Source organism: Pantherophis guttatus, chromosome 2 (genome assembly GCF_059756535.1).
Source record: "Pantherophis guttatus breed Tessera chromosome 2, ASM5975653v1, whole genome shotgun sequence".
In the NCBI taxonomy this organism is placed as follows: domain Eukaryota; kingdom Metazoa; phylum Chordata; class Lepidosauria; order Squamata; family Colubridae; genus Pantherophis; species Pantherophis guttatus.
Window position 1 is genome coordinate 38,880,555 of NC_142064.1, and position 18,403 is coordinate 38,898,957.

General features: G+C 34.7%; 1 protein-coding gene across 1 annotated transcript; it reads right to left on the minus strand.

The window, feature by feature from the left end:
• Positions 1-5,266: 5,266 nt before the first annotated feature.
• LOC148115084 (uncharacterized) lies at positions 5,267-7,552 on the minus strand. Its single transcript, XM_087885863.1, has one exon. It carries the CDS (start codon positions 6,918-6,920, stop codon positions 5,880-5,882), a length of 1,041 nt encoding a protein of 346 aa, XP_087741989.1. The 5' UTR covers positions 6,921-7,552; the 3' UTR covers positions 5,267-5,879.
• Between the last annotated feature and the right edge of the window lie 10,851 nt (positions 7,553-18,403).

Genomic DNA, 18,403 nt, shown 5'->3' on the forward strand with positions numbered 1-18,403 from the left:
TTGACTATACACACTTTTGTTGGCAGGGTGATGTCTCTGCTTTTTAGAAAGCTATCTAGATTTGCCATAGCTTTCCTCCCCAGGAGCAAGCATCTTTTAATTTCTTGGCTACACTCCCCATCTGCGGTGATCTTGGAGCCCAGGAAAATAAAATCTATCACTACCTCCATTTCTTCCCCATTTATTTGCCAGGAATTGATTGATGCATGATCTTAGTTTTCTTAATGTTGAGTTTCAAGCCAAATTTTGCACTCTCCTTCTTCACCCGCATCAAGAGGCTCTTTAGTTCCTCTTCGCTTTCTGCCATTAGAGTAGTATCATCTGCATATCTGTGGTTGTTGATATTTCTCCTGGCAACTTATTTTCAACTTTTGATACATCTAGCCCAGGGATGAAATGCTCCCGGTTTGGACTGGATCACCCAATCCGGTAGCAATGGAGGCGGGTGGTTCGGAGAACCGGTAACAAAAATTCCTGCCCCCCCCCATGCCCAGCTGAGCCGCACAATCACCAGATGCTTTTTTTACTTTTAAAAGCATTTTTTCTACAACCTCTTTGGCTGAAAAAATGCTTTTAAAAGTAAAAAGAAAAAAGCCTCTGATGATCACGCGGCTCAGCTGGGATCATCAAAGGCTTTTAAAAGAAAAAAACCCTTTTTTTCTTTTAAATGCCTCTGACGATCCAAGCTGAGTTGCCTGATCGTCAGAGGCATTTAAAAGAAAAAAGTCTCTGCTGATCAGGCAACTCAGCTGGGATCATCAGAGGCTTTTGAAAGCATTTTTGTAGAAATTGTACAAAAATTGTAGAATTTTGTAGAAAAAATGGTTTTAAAAGTAAAAAACAAAATTGGCCATGCCCACCCAGTCACATTACCCCACCACCAAGCCACGCCCACAGAACTGGTAGTAACAAATTTTAGATTTCACCACTGATCTATCCCCACCTTTCTCATGATGTGCTCTGCATATATGTTAAATAGGCAAGGCGACACTATACAACCTTGCTGGACTCCTTTCCCAATTTTGAACCAAGCAGTGGTTCCATGTCCAGTTCTCACTGTTGCTTCTTGATCCGCATATAGGTTTCTCAAGAGCCAAATAAGATGGTCTGGTACTCCCATCTTTTTAAGAACTTACCACAATTTGTTGTGATCCACACGATCAAAGGCTTTAGCATAGTCAATGAAGCAGAAGTAGATGTTTTTCTGGATTCTATATATGCTTCTATATATACTTGCAGAATTATAACTTACAGCGACATGTCCCATGTAATCCTTTGGCACATGAAAACGCCTCATAAGGAACCAATTTGTGCAGCATTTCCTAGAAAACTTAAGAACTAACATATTATTTTTTGAAACAATATGATCTCAACATAATGAAAGTAATGAACATGAGCCTCTCTGAAGATAATTAGAGAAGAGAGTTTATTGTTTATTATTTCATTTACTTTATATATATATATAATTATTAAAATAACATTACAAACAACATATACAATACTTCACCCTGTGCTATACATAAGAAAGGAAGATTTGGTTCTTCAGATATATCCTCATGATCGCCAAAATCCACGTTCTCAGGGTACAGGTACCGAAGCATCCAATTTTCCCAGCGCATAGTCCACGAATGGTTTCCAAATTTTCCAGAAAACATCTTTTTTATAGTCACCATTTCTAATTTTAATATCGCATGTCATTTTATCGTTTAAAGCTAATTCCCACATTTCACAATACCACTCTTCTATTCTAAAATTCACATCTAATTTCCGATATCTGGCTATTATAATTCTACCCATTATAATCATAATTCTAATCAATTCTTTCTCATATTTTGTTGGTTCTATTTCCTTAATTATCAATAGTAATATAGTTTCTGGTCTCAATATTATTGCTTTCCCCATCATTTCAAATATCATTTTCTCCAATTGTTGCCAAAACTTTTTAACTTTATCACATTTGTACCACATATGTTCATAAGTCCCTAATTCCATATCACATCTCCAACATTGTTTACTAATTTTGTTATCCATCAATGACAATCTTAATGGAGTCAAATACCATTTCCAAACAACCTTATAATTATACTCTTTAATCCTTACAGATAAAGTCTTCATAATTCTACTCTTCCAATTCACATTCCAATCTATACTGATATTTTAATATTAAGTTCTTTTTCCCAATTCATCTTCATCACCCTTTGTGGTTTTCCATCAAAATTTATAATCTTATATATCTTACTAATGAGTCCCTTTAGCCTAATTTCATCTTTCATAATTTGGGATACTAAATGTTCAAATTCAGTTTTACTTCTACTTATCGAACAATTGTTCCTTACTTTCTTAGTCCATTTTTCTATCTGTATTTTTTCAAACCAGCCTAAACCCAATTTTTCAATGATTTCTTTTTTCCTCCTTTCATTTTCTGAAGTTTTTAACCAATCTATTATAATTTGTATATTTTCATCTTCCATTACCCTATCACGACTTATATTAGTTTTAATCGGCCAATTTTCAATTGTCTTCCCTAAGAAAATTATATCTGGAATTAAAATTTTAACAAATTTATTCCAAATTTTACTCAGTCCCTTTAACCAATAGCTATTAATTACACATTTTGATTTTGCTTTATCTAAAAACCATGTTGAGCCAAATCTCTTGATGTCTTTTAATTCTAAATCTCTCCAATGACTATCTTCACCTTTAAATATTTTTACCAAAGTCCGAATAGCATAAACCCAATAATAATTGAGTAGTTTGGGGATTCCCAATCCACCTTCCTTTTGATTTTGATACCACATTTTCTTCACTAATCTAGGTCTTTTCCCACCATTGCAAAATTTATCCAATTTCTTCTGATATCCTTCAATATCTTTCTCTGTCAAGTTTAACGGTAACATCTCAAATAAAAAATTAAACTTTGGCAACAACATCATCTTACACATTGCAATTCTACCAAACCAAGACAACTTTATCATTTTATATTTATCTATCTTTTTCTCAATTTCATTCATCACCACGTCATAATTTAGTTTTTTCATTTCTTTAACTTTGAGTGAAAGTGTTATGCCCAAATATTTCAATGTATTTTTAATCCTTATCCCAAGTTGTTCTTGTATATTCTCCCACTCCTTACCATTATTATTCATTAATAGTTCAGATTTTGACCAATTTATTTTCAAACCTGTCATTTCTTCAAATTCTTCCAAATGCTCATGTATCTTTTTCAAAACTTTCTCTATATCTTTCAAAATAATCAAAGTATCATCCGCATACAGATTTATCTTATATCCCTTATATCCTTCCAATTCTTCATCTTTTTCTATCATTTTAGTCAAAATTTCCATAACTAATAAAAATAATGTTGGAGACAGGGGACATCCTTGTCTCGTACCCGCTTCCAATCTTATCTCTTCTGTCAACCTTCCGTTCACCTTCACTCTTGCACTACTTTTTTGATACAGTTTTGAAATAACATGTATAAACTTATTACCAAAACCTAGTACCTCAACGATTGTTTTAATAGTTTCCCATTGTACAGAGTCAAAAGCTTTAAAAATATCTAATGATACTATACCTATTTTATCAACATTATATTCAGCAACATCTATAATATTTAATACTCTTCTGACAATATCACTCATGTATCTACCCTTCACAAAGCCTACTTGGTTATAATTTATATATCTATCTATAAATCTACTTAATCTATTACTTATAATGGCGGTAAATATCTTTGCATCTTGATTAATTAAAGAGATGGGCTGATAGGACTCAATCCTTTCCAAGTCTTTATCTGGTTTAGGGATTATAGATATCACCGTTCTATTCCATGACAACGGAACTTCTCCACCATGTAAAATTCCATTAAATAATTTTTGCAATTTTGGTATTATTATTTCCTTAAATTCTTTATAAAACTCAGCAGGTAATCCATCTTCACCTGGAGCTTTCCCTAATTTTATTTTTTGTATTACTCCATTAATCTCGTCTTGTGTTATATCTTCTTCCATCAAGTCTTTATATGTTTGGTCAATTTTCACAACATGTTTTTCTAAATAACTTCTCAGTTTTTCCCGATCAATTTTAATTTTTTTGAATATAAATTTTGAAAAAAGTTCCTGACCACTTCGCATTTTTCTAATTTTTTATAGCATCTTATACCCTTATCATCTATCAAGGCTCCAATTTCTCTCTTCTCTCTTTTATTTTTCGCCATCCTTGCCAATAACTTAGAGTTTTTATTACTAAATTCAAAAAAATTCCTATTTAAATATCTCATATTCTTTTTTACCAATTCTATATCCTCTTCTATCAATTTATTTTTTAGCAAATTTAGTTCCTCCAAAAAATTTTTTTCTTTAGTAAGCAAAAATTGATTCTCCAATTCCTTAATCTGGCTTTTATCTTTTTCAATTTTATTTTTATAATTTTTATATTTTCTGCTTGATAACTTGATACTTTCCCCTCTAAACACTGCTTTCATCGCATCCCAAACAATTTCAAGTTTAACCTCTCCATTATCATTCAATCTCCAACATTCTTCCCATTTTTAAAATATCCATTTTTTATCCTCCTCATTTTTATGCAGTTTTTCATCATATCTCCAACAACTTCCTTTTTTCTCAAAATTAAAATCTATTTCCATCGTAACTTCTGCAAGATCAGAATCCTTAAAAATTCCCACATCTATCTTATCCACATTATTCAACAAATCTTTAGAAACTAAGATATAGTCAATTCTTGAATATGTATTATGTATCTTAGAATAAAAAGTGTACACTCTTTCAGTTCCTTTCACTTCTTTCCAGGCATCCACCACGCCATTTCGAAACATCCATTTATTTAAGGTCCCCATTTTATTTGCTCCTCCACAACGAGTGGGGTTAGTACTATCTATTTTATCTCTAATTAAATTAAAGTCCCCAGCCACAATTACTTTCCCTACACTTTCAATTTCCAAAATTTTAGTTATTTTTTCAAGAAATTCTTTTTGCTTCTCATTCAGTAGATATAAATTAACCAGTGTCACTTTTTTCTCATTAATATTTCCCACAATTATTACATATCTTCCTTCATCATCCACGATTACTTGTTCTTTTTCAAAATATACCCTATCTGATATCAATGTTGCAACTTGCAATGTTGCAAGAGCCTTGGTAGTACAGTGGTTTGCACCCTGTAATTAACACAGCTGCCTGCAATTTCTGCAGGTTCGAATCTTACCAGGCTCAAGGTTGACTCAGCCTTCCATCCTTTCTAAGGTAGGTTAAATGAGGACCCAGTTTGTGGGGGCAATAAGCTGACTTTGTATAAATATACAAAAGGATGAAGGCTATTGCTTAACGCACTGTAAGCCACCCTGAGTCTCCAGAGAAGGGCGGCATATAAATCAAATTTAAAAAAAAAAAAAAAAACTCCTCTAGCTTTTGAAGTTCCAAAAGATTTTTCATAAATTTGCATACCCTTTATATACATTTTATTTGAGCCTTCAGATTTCTGATGGGTTTCTTGCAAAAATAATATATCTGGTAAATCTCTTTTAATTTTAAGTTCCAATCGTCTTCTCTTGATCTGGTTCCCTGTACCCATCACATTCCATGTCATTATTTTTATTAAACCCATTTAAACTGTAACTTTTTTAATCCTTTCCCCTCCTCTTCCTTTCTGTGCCCAGATCCCAGCACCAATCTCCCACATTCCAAACAACATTCAACATAAAATAAAAAAAAATAAAAAAAAAATAAAAAAGGACAAAAGACACATCAAAAATTAAATAACAAACAATCTTCGTCCCCCACATCCTCAATTGGTTTCCGCCTCTATAAAGAGAGTGGGGGAGAGGGGACGTGCTAATGGTCGGGTCACTTCTTTCGGGTAGTCTACTTAAATTTATCTCTCAGAGAAAAGGGTGGTAACTTTTCCCCGCACTCAGCTTCCTGCAATTCTTTTTCAAGATCCTTCAATTTCTTATCCGCTCCATCTCCCATTATATCATCACGACTTTTCTTTTGTTCAACCATCGCAGGTGACATTTCCTTCCGCTTTAATCCTTCAGGGTCTTGTCCTCCAGCAGCCCCCTTTTCTTCTGGTGTTGATGTTTTTGCATATGTTCCATCCATCTTAAGCATTTGATCTTTTATCTCTGTTATGTCCTCATACTTTACAATCAATCCAAGTTCATGTAAGTATGACACTGCATCTGTTTCCAAAGTAATTATTTGCATTCTTCCTTTATAAAAAAATTTTAGTTGCTGTGGTGGCCTCCAGTTATATTTAATTCCGTTGTCTCTCAGAACCTTTGTAATTGGCTTCAAAAAAAATCTCCACGCTCTTTCTTCTCTTGATATATCTGGAAAGACTTGAATAATTTTCTCCTCAAATTTCAAAGCTTCACCCATCTCTCTCACTTTCACCATCACTTCCAATTTGTCACTAAGATTTGCAAATCTGACAAGTACATTTCTATTTAAGCCATTTTGTCTTTTATACCCAATTCTAAAAACACTTGCCAGATTTGTTGCTGTAAATGTGATTTGTGTATCCAGGTCATTGAGCCATTTTAAAACTCGTTGTTTCAAATTGTCCACTTTTTCTTCTTGAATTCCTTGAATAATCAAATTATATTTCCTCACTTCTTCTTCCAAAAGACAAATTTTTTTATCTTGTTGTTCATTTTTAAAAAAGATTTCTCCAATTTGCCGATCTATCTTTACATCATGTGCATGAATCTGCTCAATTTCATCTTTAATTGTTGTCATTTCTACTGTTTGCTTTGCAAAATTTTCATTCATTTCTTGCTTCATTCTTTTAATTTCCAATGTCATATTATCCATACTATCTGACAGTCCTGATATCTTTTCACCAATTTTAGTTAAGGCCACAGCAACTTGTTCCATTTCTAAAGATTGTTGGGTCGCCATTTTTTAATAAGTTTTTAATTGTCCACTTTTGCCGAGAGGGTCTTTAATGAAGATTAAGGGACAGCAATTCCCAATTGAAGCTGAGACAGCTTATTATTGCACTCAAAAGGGCCAACAATAAAAGTTTATAATTCTCAATTCAGCTTGCGTAATTTCCTTTTTTTAAAAAAAACCTAACATCCGTTGGAAGGCACTGCCCAGAAACGTCTTGCCGCTTCGACTCAGGCACTTTCACAAACAAAAGATCAACTTAAAATTCACATATTCTTCCAAAAAAAACCCCTTTCCACCGGTCTTTTGATGTTCCGTGCCTTTACCCCACAGCAAAAACAAACACAGATCGCGATAATAATGAGAACCAAAGGCAGCTATTTGCTCCAAATACACAATCGCGACTGCCTATCTGGTCACCCCTCACTCCTTCCACTTTCCCACGCTATGAAAGGCTTCAAAATTCGAGTGGTTCAGGGTGACCTACCAATTCCAAAGTCAGTCTGCTGGGACAGTAGCTCTTCCGATACAACTTATAAAATTTTGGCTCTTATCGGTGCATTTCAAACACTTTAATCCACATTTATCTTCCGTAAAATGCCCTGCGAAGTGGAGAAAACGTCCTCACACCACCACGGCCATAACCATTTACTCACAGAAACTTTTTATCTTATGAACAGAGGCTAGTCCAGCAAAATCTAAATTACTGTTCTTTTTAGCACCAAATGTCAGTTCACACTTTATTCTTTCTTTTATAGAGAAAAGTTTTTAGATAAAATAGTACGGAGTTGACCTATTTGGAATTATAAAATGGAACATAAATAAAAACACATCTGCTGTGTTCAGAAGAGGCTTAGAACGTATTGCCCCCAACACCCATCAGTCATAGCTGTGAATAGTTAAACAAGGAAATGTAATATAATCCTTTAGAAATTAAATATAGCTGCAAATTAGACAGACTATGTTTAGAACTTTAATTGATGACATCAATTATTGTAGCAAGATTGGGGCAGAAGTTGATTATGTGAAGTGGTGAAATTATCCTAGTTATTTTCTTCTATTTTATAGGCAAGTTCAAAGTAGATGATGATGGCAATATTAACATTTTGTATGCTGATCTCATGTTTTCTTTCTGTTGGTTAGAAAAATAATCAACAGAACCAACAGAACAACAACTAACCAACAGTTAGAAAAAAGAAAAATACACCACACAAACACACACACACACACACACACACACACACACACACACATACACACACGGGGAGGTGAGCAGTCAATACAACTTGTTCTGCTTCTAATTAATAGAATATGGCTTGTGTATGAGATCAAGTAAAACACTGGATGATTTTGTGTGGTGGGAAAGGCAGGTGTGAATGGAGCCATGATATCTCAGTGCTAGTGAGCCAGGAGGGCTATCAAGTAGCTGCCAATATGTGGCTTACAAGTGGTGTTTTTCTGGCACCTAATCCTGGTTGATGCTTAATTTCTCTCGCAAATAAAAAATGTGATTACAAAAGAATATATCCAAAGAGTGAATGAAGCACTAAAGAGAAAATTAAGTGATGAAAACAGCCATCGATACCTGGACTATACCTGAGATGCGATTAACTACTGGAATCATTAACTAGACATAAGCTGAATTGGAAAGGTTGGACTGAGAAACAAGAAAGCTAATGATTCTTCAGTGTGCACTACATCCATGTAGTAACAACGATAGATTATATTTGCCCCTCAGAAATTGAAACAGAAGTTTACTTTAAATCAAACAAGCATTAAATCATTAAAGAAGAAAAACATGCATTAGCTGATTATATAAAAGACAGCCAAGAATAAGCACCAAGTCACCCCAATTAAAATAGATAAACCGTTTTTTGAAAAGCTGAATAAAATAACATCTAAATTTATATGGCAAGGGAGAAGGCCACGAATAAAATTTAAACTGCTTCAGGACACAAAAGATAGAGGAGGAGCTGCACTCCCTGACTGGGAGATATACTACCAAGCAGCAGTACTATCGTGGGTCAAAGATTGGATAGAATTAAAGGACTCTAGAATTTTAACAATTGAGGGACACAAACTTCAAACTGGCTGGCACTCCTTTATGTGGGATGAGAAATACAAAACACATTCATATTTTAAAACACATACAATAAGGAACTCACTATTACAAATTTGGCTTAAAATTAAAAAACAACATTATATGAAGATACCAAATTGGCTAGCACTGGCTGAATCAATTAGACACCCAAATTTAACAGATAAGACAAAAATAATTAGATATAAAGATATAATTGACTATCAAGGCAAACTAAAGACAAAACAACAATTGGAGACAGATTTACACAGAGGAATAGACTGGTGGACTTACACTCAAATACAATCCAAATATAGAGAACATATAAAAACATATGAAATTTACAATCAAAAACAAGAAATAGATAAAATTATATTAGATTCAGAAAATAAATTAATTAGTAGAATTTATAAATTTCTCCTACGCTATAAATTGGAAGAAGAGACAGTCAAAGAAACGATGATCAAGTGGGCTCAAAATATCAAACACACAATACCTTTGGAAAAATGGGAAAAGTTCTGGCAGGTAAACCTAAAGTTAATGAAAGCAACGGCGTACAAGGAAAATCAACTGAAAATGTTTTATCGGTGGCATATGTCTCCAACCAGATTGGCAAAAATACAACCTAAAAATAGCCCAATTTGTTGGAAGTGCAAAAAGGCACAAGGGACTTTCTATCATTTATGGTGGACGTGCCCGGCAGCAAAGAAATTTTGGTCTAACATCAAAAAATGGTTGGAGCAAATAACAAAAACACAGATTGAAAAAGAACCAGAAACATTTTTATTAGGAATATTTAACAAATCATACCCTAAGGATATCAAATATCTTACAATTCACATATTAACTGCTGCAAGAATAACCTACGCAAGAAATTGGAAACAGGAAAAAATACCAAGTGAAACAGAAGTAATAGGGAAAATTTTAGAATGCGCTGAAATGGATAGGTTAACCAAAGAATTACAAGAAAAAGAAGAATCAGACTATTATAAAATATGGAATAATTGGTATAATTGGTTAAAAATTAGAAATATACAAAAAATATAGGGAATATATTACCGATTGATACATATATATGTAATAAAAAATATTATTAGATTAAAGAGAGGTGAAGGAATATATTATAAGTAGAATTGTAGAACGTCACTCTGAAAAAATGCTTAAGAAGAAATTACACTCTTTTTGTGAATATGTTGTATAAATGTTTGTTGTGTATATGTTACGTATGTCTTTTTTAATATTTATATTCAATAAAAACTATTTTAAATTAAATTAAGAATAAGCATTGATGTATCTTGAAAATTGGAACTTACTTAATGTGCAAGAAACAAAACATGAATATTGAAATAATATAATAAAAACAAGAACAGAATGCTGGCAAGAAAAGACATTATATGGTCAATTTCTACAAGATCAAGGGAAAAGTGGATAAAGATGCAATTTGGCAATGGCTTACAACTGGAACATTAAAAAAGGAAACGGAAGGCTTGATTTTGGCTATTCAAGAACAAGCTATTTCAATTAATGCAATCAAGGCCAGAATTGAAAAAAAAGAATCATCAAAGTGCAGATCGTGCAAAAAGGCACACCAAAAAAAAAAAAAAAAATCATACAAGAGTGCACAAACTGATTATAAACAACATAACACAGTCACCAAAATGATTCACTGAAACCTCCACAAAAATTGTCATGTGCCATTAATGAACAATTGTTGGAACATTGAAAAAGTAATAAAAATGACTAATTGCAAATAAAATCTTGGCTCGTAACACACCAGATTTTAACTGACATGGAAAAGTGTGGATAATTGATGTGGTAATATCATGAGATAGCAGAATAGAAGATAAAGAATTGGAGAAGATTATTAAGGACCAAGATCTGAAAATCAAAACTGAAAGATTATGGCATAAACTGGCTCCGGTGATCTCAGTGATTATTCGCACTGAGTGCCTGAGTGCCTGAGTGACACACAGTGATATGACTGTGTGCCATACCAAAAAAAAATCTTGAATGCTACTTAGAAAATCTGCATATTGACAAAATTTTCATCTGTCAATTACAAAAGGCCACAGTGCTTGGATCTGCACATATACTACCCCTGCAAATTGTGACATCCTAGGTTTTTGAGAAGGACTCAGTGTGTATTAAAGTCAATACCAACAAAAAAACCTGGAAACTATAATTTCATATTTTTGTGTATGTAATAATAAGTACCTTGAATGCAATCCCACAACATCTAGCGCACCACTTGAACACTATCGACATTGACAAAATCAGCATCAGTCAATTGCAAAAGGCTGCTTTACTTGGAACAGTTTATATCCTGTGACAATACTTGAACACCATTAAACAACATCTACCTATCCCAGGTCCATGGAAAGGACTCAACAGATAGATAAAAATGTCAAACCCAGCCTAAACATCTGGCTGACTGTATACCCAACTGTAATAATAATAATAATAAAAATTTATCTCAATGACAACTAATATCCCCAAGATCATGGCATACTACTGAATAATCTTTTTTCTGTACCTTAGGATCATTTTAGTAAGAGAATAAAATATGAAGCTTGTCAAGTATCATCTTTTCCTCAGCTATTCCAGCTTTAGAGAAATCATCTGCTTTCAAACATTTTGCCAGGATGGTGCTTTAGATGATCTTCTTGTTGGAATTATTTCTATCTTTTAAACTCTGGATTGGGACAGTAATTGGTTCATTCCTCATACTGAAGAACTTCTCCAACTCCCCTTCAGTTTGAAATAGTAAGCCTTTTTTCCCCTCCAAAAAACAAGCCAGGGATAGTAGAAACACACCTTTGCTTCAAATTGATTGTTTTTTATATAAATTTCCATGGACACACTGCAAGAAGAGAATGAACGCTGTTTGATATTCTTTTATGAACAATATAAGAATAATTTGCTACTGCTGAAAAATGTCAGCTTTAAAAAGGCTTATGTGACAGGAAGGATGGACTAATATACTCTAAGCTACTTCATTTTTCCTGGTTTGGCATGTTTAATTTCCCAAACATTAGTGCAGCAATGTTTGATGGAAAGGGAAAAGTGAATTGAGGGGTTGCAGAATCAAACAACACAGACAAATATCTCAGAATCCTGATCAGACAGAATTTACAGAGAAGCTTTGTACTCCCTACCAGGATATTTTTCCAGAATGGCATAGATGGATGCCATCTGGGATTTCCTGTACAGAGAGCAACCGATGTTTTTCTGACTGTTTTCAGAATGTTTTTATTATATATCCCCACAGGACTGAAAAAGATATTGTGTCTAATGGGTATGTTGAAGGTGCACCAAAATTCAAAACCAGAATGGAGAAAAAAGCCAATTTTTTTTTAAAAGTCCAGAGATTCTGGGACATGGGCTTAGATTGGTTTGAAAATCAATATCCCAGACATATTGCTTAGGATGACTCCTGGCCTTTTCAGACCCTAATTGGTAAAGGGCCTCCAAAGACAGACCTAATAAGTGAACTTTGCTATTAGCTATTTTTACCTGAATTGATCTAAAAAGGTCTCTGAGGACCAGTGAGGCCAAATTCACAGGAAAAAAGTTAACCAGAAGTAACAATAACAATAATACCCTGCAGAAATGGATGCAGAGGTTCACTTCAAGTCAAATAAAATGCTGAATTGAAACCCATGAAAGCTGCAAAAAGAGAGCCTTTGGGTAGTTAGTAAATAGTGAAAGATTGAACAATGGTCCGAGATTGAACAGTCTCCTCTGAATGCTGATTGCTCCCTAGCAAGCATATTTTCACTTGGGACCCAGTCCAATATTTTTAAATAAATGTAATTTGCATTATAGCTTGCTTGTTGTATTAAACAACCGGTAGGCCTGGGTCAATCTGCTTCCTTTCTTCTATCGGAAAAGGATGACAAAAACTTGATTCCAGATGGAAAATATGGTGTGCTGCTAAAAATAAATAAAGCAGCCTGCACTGTGGGCCACTAATCTTTATTTTCCTGTAGTAATTCTAGATAGATGAAATAGCTTCCTGGATTTCCCCAAGATTTTAATTGTATGATGAGTTACTTAACCTTGACTATAGACTTAGGTGGCCCCACCGGACAGTTGAAAATTATCAACAGTTTATTTAATAATTATATGTTGAAAATATTGGAAAGTAATTCTACCAAATATCTGCATGTATTTGGCAGAAAGGAACAAAACGCCTAGGTATAAGAGCGCAGTTAACTCTTTCGACTTAGCTGTTGCTATTAACCTCTCACAATAATCTCCCGACGCTTCCCGTTTTCTACATTTTAAAAGTTCTTGATAGATGATCTTAGGCTCTCTGAGTGACAGAATGGAACCTATTGAGTTTTCACAATGAAAGGCATATACTGCCGTGAGAAGGACCTTTTGCTTTAAAATAATCTTTATCAAAGCAAGTTTTGGATCTCTTATGAAAGGGGCTTGAACAAATTGATGACAATCTAGATAGTGGAGCCTGGAGAATGTGGATGATGGACTTTTAAAGTGATAAGTTTAGAGAGCTCGGCTAAACAAAACTGGGAGTGAGGAAGGAAGAATTCAACAGAGCAGGTCAGTTTTTTGATGGTCTGGAAACCATTTATTCCAAATGCAGGCTTTTATTGTGGGCCTAAGAGGACAATGATCTACAATTGGAAATTTAGAACTTACTTTAGGATTCAGCCAGCAGATTAATCAAAAATTGTCACTATCAGGCCAATTTCTTATATAAGAATGGAATATTAGATGAGGATAAATATGTGGAACCATAATATAATAGTCAGTGGTGAAATCCTCCTTGGATCGCCACTGGTTTGCTGCCCACGCATGTATGGTGCGCACCAAACCTGCGCTTTGCATGGAAAAAGACTTCCCTAGGTAAGTGGAACAGCGGGGGGTGGGGGTGGCGAACAGCTGTGCTGAGCAATTTAGCTTTGCTAGAAAGCAGGATTTCCTGCTTTCTAGCGAAGCTAAACTGCGTAGCACAGCTGATCGTCGGAAATACCAGTTTGGATGAACTGGTAGCTTTTTTTAACTATCGGTTTGCCCGAACTGGTAATTTTTATCACTACCGATTTGCCCAAACCGGAGCAAACCTGTAGCATTTCACTCCTGATAATAGTCCATTCTGGCTCCTTAGCACCCCCAAAAAGGTACTTCAGCATTTAAATTCCTTTAATAAATAAAATCAAATTCAAACGCCTCTCTTTGTATGAATCATTTCAATTTCAGAACTGAGAGCCTGAAAACATAGCAACAACAAATCTTCTCAAGCTTCTCATAAGAAAAATATTAGAACAGGAAGAATATGATGGAAAAAAAATTGAAGGATATAGATGTTGTGACTGATTAGAGAATGATTTGTATTAGTTACTGAAGTAATTAACAACTTGCTTTTCAGGTTTTGATCTCTTTACTAAGTCTTTTATTCAACATAAAAAAGTGTTGTAGTAGTGTCTGGGAAATATTCGACTTGTCTTTAATGCGTACAAATTTCAACAAATTAGGCACATGTAACAAATGCTATAAGAGAAGTTAAGACATAGCATAATAAAAGGCAATTCCAACTCAAGTTTTATAGGTTCTCTACATTTTCTGTGATGCCTTCAAAGGACATCCATAATCTTTATAATTATACTTGGCTATCTATCAAATGTGCAGACCTGAATGCCATGTTTGGAAATGGCATCTATAGTGACAGATTTAGCAGATATTAATAGTCAACCCAACACTTAGAGAAAAGGGCACCACAGCACTAGGATGCTACCTTTGTGATTTCAGTGTAAAGATGCCAGAAGGTTCCCCAAGTTTTCCCCCCTCAGTTTTGAGAACCTAATATTTGGATCTGGATGAGTAATTTTTTTGTTTTGATTTCTTCACTTCATGACTCACTGAAATTCTATTAATGATAGAATTGCTATTCTATTGTCATCAAAGCAACATTAACAAGACCTGTCCTTTCAGATGGAAATTATTTTCACCACTCTCTCCTATTGCTGCGGAAGAAAAGATTGTACAGTGTTCTTGTTGCAGAGATGAAACAATCTTGCATTAGAGGATCTCATATTTTGGTGATTTAAAAATAAATCTCTAAAACCACTGACATATCTTCAATAGTTTTCATTACAAGAATTCTATAGCTCAGAATGATAAAGTTTTCTTTTCATGAAAATTATGTAGAGGGAAATTGTATCTGGTCCAAAACTATCATGATTTCCTAACTTAAAATAGTAAGGTAATATAAGTACTAATGAATTACACTGAACTGTTCACCCTGAGCTACACTATACTATTCTAAAAAATTTGAAGTTAATCATAAATCTAATGTTTGAATCAAATGTGTGTGTATTCAACTCATGGCGGCCAACTATTTTAATATCCCTGCCAACTATTTTCCCCATAATAACAACCTGTAAGGAGGGCTGGGCTAAAAGACTGACTGACCCAAAGTCACCCAGCTAGATTTCATACCTAAAGGAAGCTTCAAACTCAATACTTTCCTGGTTTCTAGGCCAGCACCTTCACCCCTACACCAAGCTGGTTCTCAAATTAATCAAGAATGCAAGAGATAAAAACCTTTCCTCATAACTAAGGCATTTGGGAGACTATAATATCCAAATTGCAATAAAATTTTAGAGCATTTTAGATTTCTTTCATACTATTCATTACTCTGGATTTTTACCCCTATTAATAGCCATATAAAAAGCATATGAGAAAGCAATTCTTAGGTTCTCAAGATAAACTTTGAACAAGGAAGAAAAGGAAAATTTTAGTACTCATTTGCAACGGGAAGGCCAAAGAATTTAGCAATTTTCTGACACAGCAGCAACAGCTGCTTACATAGAGGGAGGTGCCAGTTGGTCTACCTCACTTTTATCTGAGTGCAGAAGATGCCTTTGCTTTCTACTTCATGGTAGGCTCATACTGTATACCTCAGCCTCTGTTTAGGTTATATAGGCTGCCCGATTAGCCTCTGGTTACAGCTTCTGAAATAACTAACTTGATAAAACGACTGAAAGCAAGGACGATTCATATAAACTTTCTTGTTACTAAATTCTTAATAAGTATTAACAATCAATATTATTAACTATCAACTAATAGCAATTACTGGTTTACAGCAGTTTTTAGGTCCTGAGGAAAGAATTGGAGAGTGTTATAATGGATGGTACTCTGTTACACATCTGACCAACCAACCTTTCTGATCAATATTTTCTCCCAATATTTGGAGACAGTGGAGATCTGAAAGGTTAAAAATGGAACTTCAGCTTAACTCACGAAAAGCTAAAGGGATTTCAGGCTCTCTGAATCTGTAGATTTTCCACATTTACTTACTAGCAAGATTGCAATCTCCCAGAGAGAACTAGTGTATAATTTGGACTCCTGGATTCTAAGTTCTGGCTTGAAGAGTAGGTGACAGCCTTGGCCAAGAGTGCCTTTGCATCTTACATGCCAATTGTATCTTTTACTGGATTGGGGGCCCCTGTTCATACACTTAGTTCATACACTGAACTATTACAATGTATTCTGCATGAAGCTGCTCTTAAAGACCATACAGAAGCTACAGCTGGTCCAAAATGAAACAGCATAGGTAATTATGTATGCATCACAGTATGCCCATGTAGCAGTATTATTTTGTAAGCTGCCCTGATTTCCTATAGGTTTCTAAGTACAAGTTAGAGTGATGGTTACTTGTAAAACTGTTCAGGCCACATGGCCATAGAAGTCCCAAACATGAACAAACAGATTAATATCAGTCAATTGGCATGCATTCTGGAAACTGAAAAAGCAAAACTCTTGACAGTAGTATAATTGTTGGGGAAAATCTGATATGTTTGAGCAAAGTGATATGCTTAGTAAAGACTAAAGCTGTGCCATTTGAAAAGCCAGGGTTGGGCTTTTCAATGGACTGTTATTTATGCACCATGTTTTCCCCAAAATAAGACCCTGTCTTATATTTTTTTGAACCCTGAAATAAGCATTTGGCCTTATTGCCATGTGCTCAAAAGCCCGATTGGCTTTATTATCAGCGGATGTCTTATTTTGGGTGAAACACGGTACATACCACAAGTTAAAAGAAGCTGCTCTGACCTCACCTAGAAAGGTGAGTTAAATCTAACAAACAAACGGGAGAATCTATATCTGAAAGTTATAAAAGAATATATTAAAGCTAGACTTTAGAAATATTTTTAACACTAAATATTATTTGCCAATGAAACAGATAGCCTTTAAGAAGGTTGGTGGACACTCTTTTTAGTGAATGTTTATAAGCAAGTGCTAGTTGCTCATTTGACGATGATGGTATTGCAGAACTGAACTAGGACTTGGAAAGATGTTAAATAAAATCTGTTTTAGCTCTTTGATTCTGGCACATTGATTATTTAATGAGTAAACCGGACTGAAAAACTGGGTTCCAATTAGAGGGAGCAACAGTTCACCACTGCAGTTTCTGACTCACTGCATTTTCAAGAGCTTCTAAGGAACTGGTGTACGCCATTCTTTTTGCATTTGCATAGATTGGCAGCTATACAGAAAGGTCAGCCAAGGTAAGTGTATGTTTCTGAAAATGAAGTAGTTCTGAGAAATTCTAGGTCACTCCAATTACTACCACTTTGAGTTAAACATAATGGCAGTTGCCTTTTCTCTTCAAAGGTTGTGACTGTGCACTGTGATTTAGGGAAAAAAATAAAACAAGACTTTGGGTTTATATACACAGGGCATTAAACAGCCAATCACCTGGGAAATCTGTGAATTTAGCTATGAAAAGGAACTAAAGTAAGGCACCTTTGTTACCATTCATCAATAATTGAAGTATAAAATATTATAGTACAGATAAATCATTAAAAGCTTGAATCTCTGAGAAAAGGGGTAGGGGAAAACTAACAAATGCAAGTAAAGCATTCCCCCCACCCCCTAAATCTAGATTCACATAGCCATGGAGAATGCAGACTTTTCTCCTTATTTACATCATAGAATTGTTGACACATGTAAAAAGAGATCGGCTGTGATCATTCGGTCAGCACTGCCATATTAATGTTTTGACATACCGTATTTTTTGGAGTATAAGTTGCACCTTAGCTTTTGGGGAGGAAAATAAGAAAAAAGCTGATTGGCCTCCTGGAATATCCCCAATCAGCTGTTCCCAGAGTTGAATTTTAGCAACAGGTTCCTTGGTTGAGAGCTCTGTGCCTTGCTTTTTTTTTTTTTGCTTTTTTTCCTGCCTCTGAAACTTCTGAAACTCCATTTCAGAAAAAACTTTTTCCTGCCTCTGAAAGCCTCCAAAATAGCTTCAGAAAAAAAGCCTCTGAAGCTCTGTTTGAGGGCTTCTTTTCTGAAGCTTTGTTTGAGGGCTTTTTTTCTGAAGCTCTGTTTGGGGGCTTCTTTTCTGAAGCTTAGTTTCTGATGCTTTTTTCAACCTCTGAAA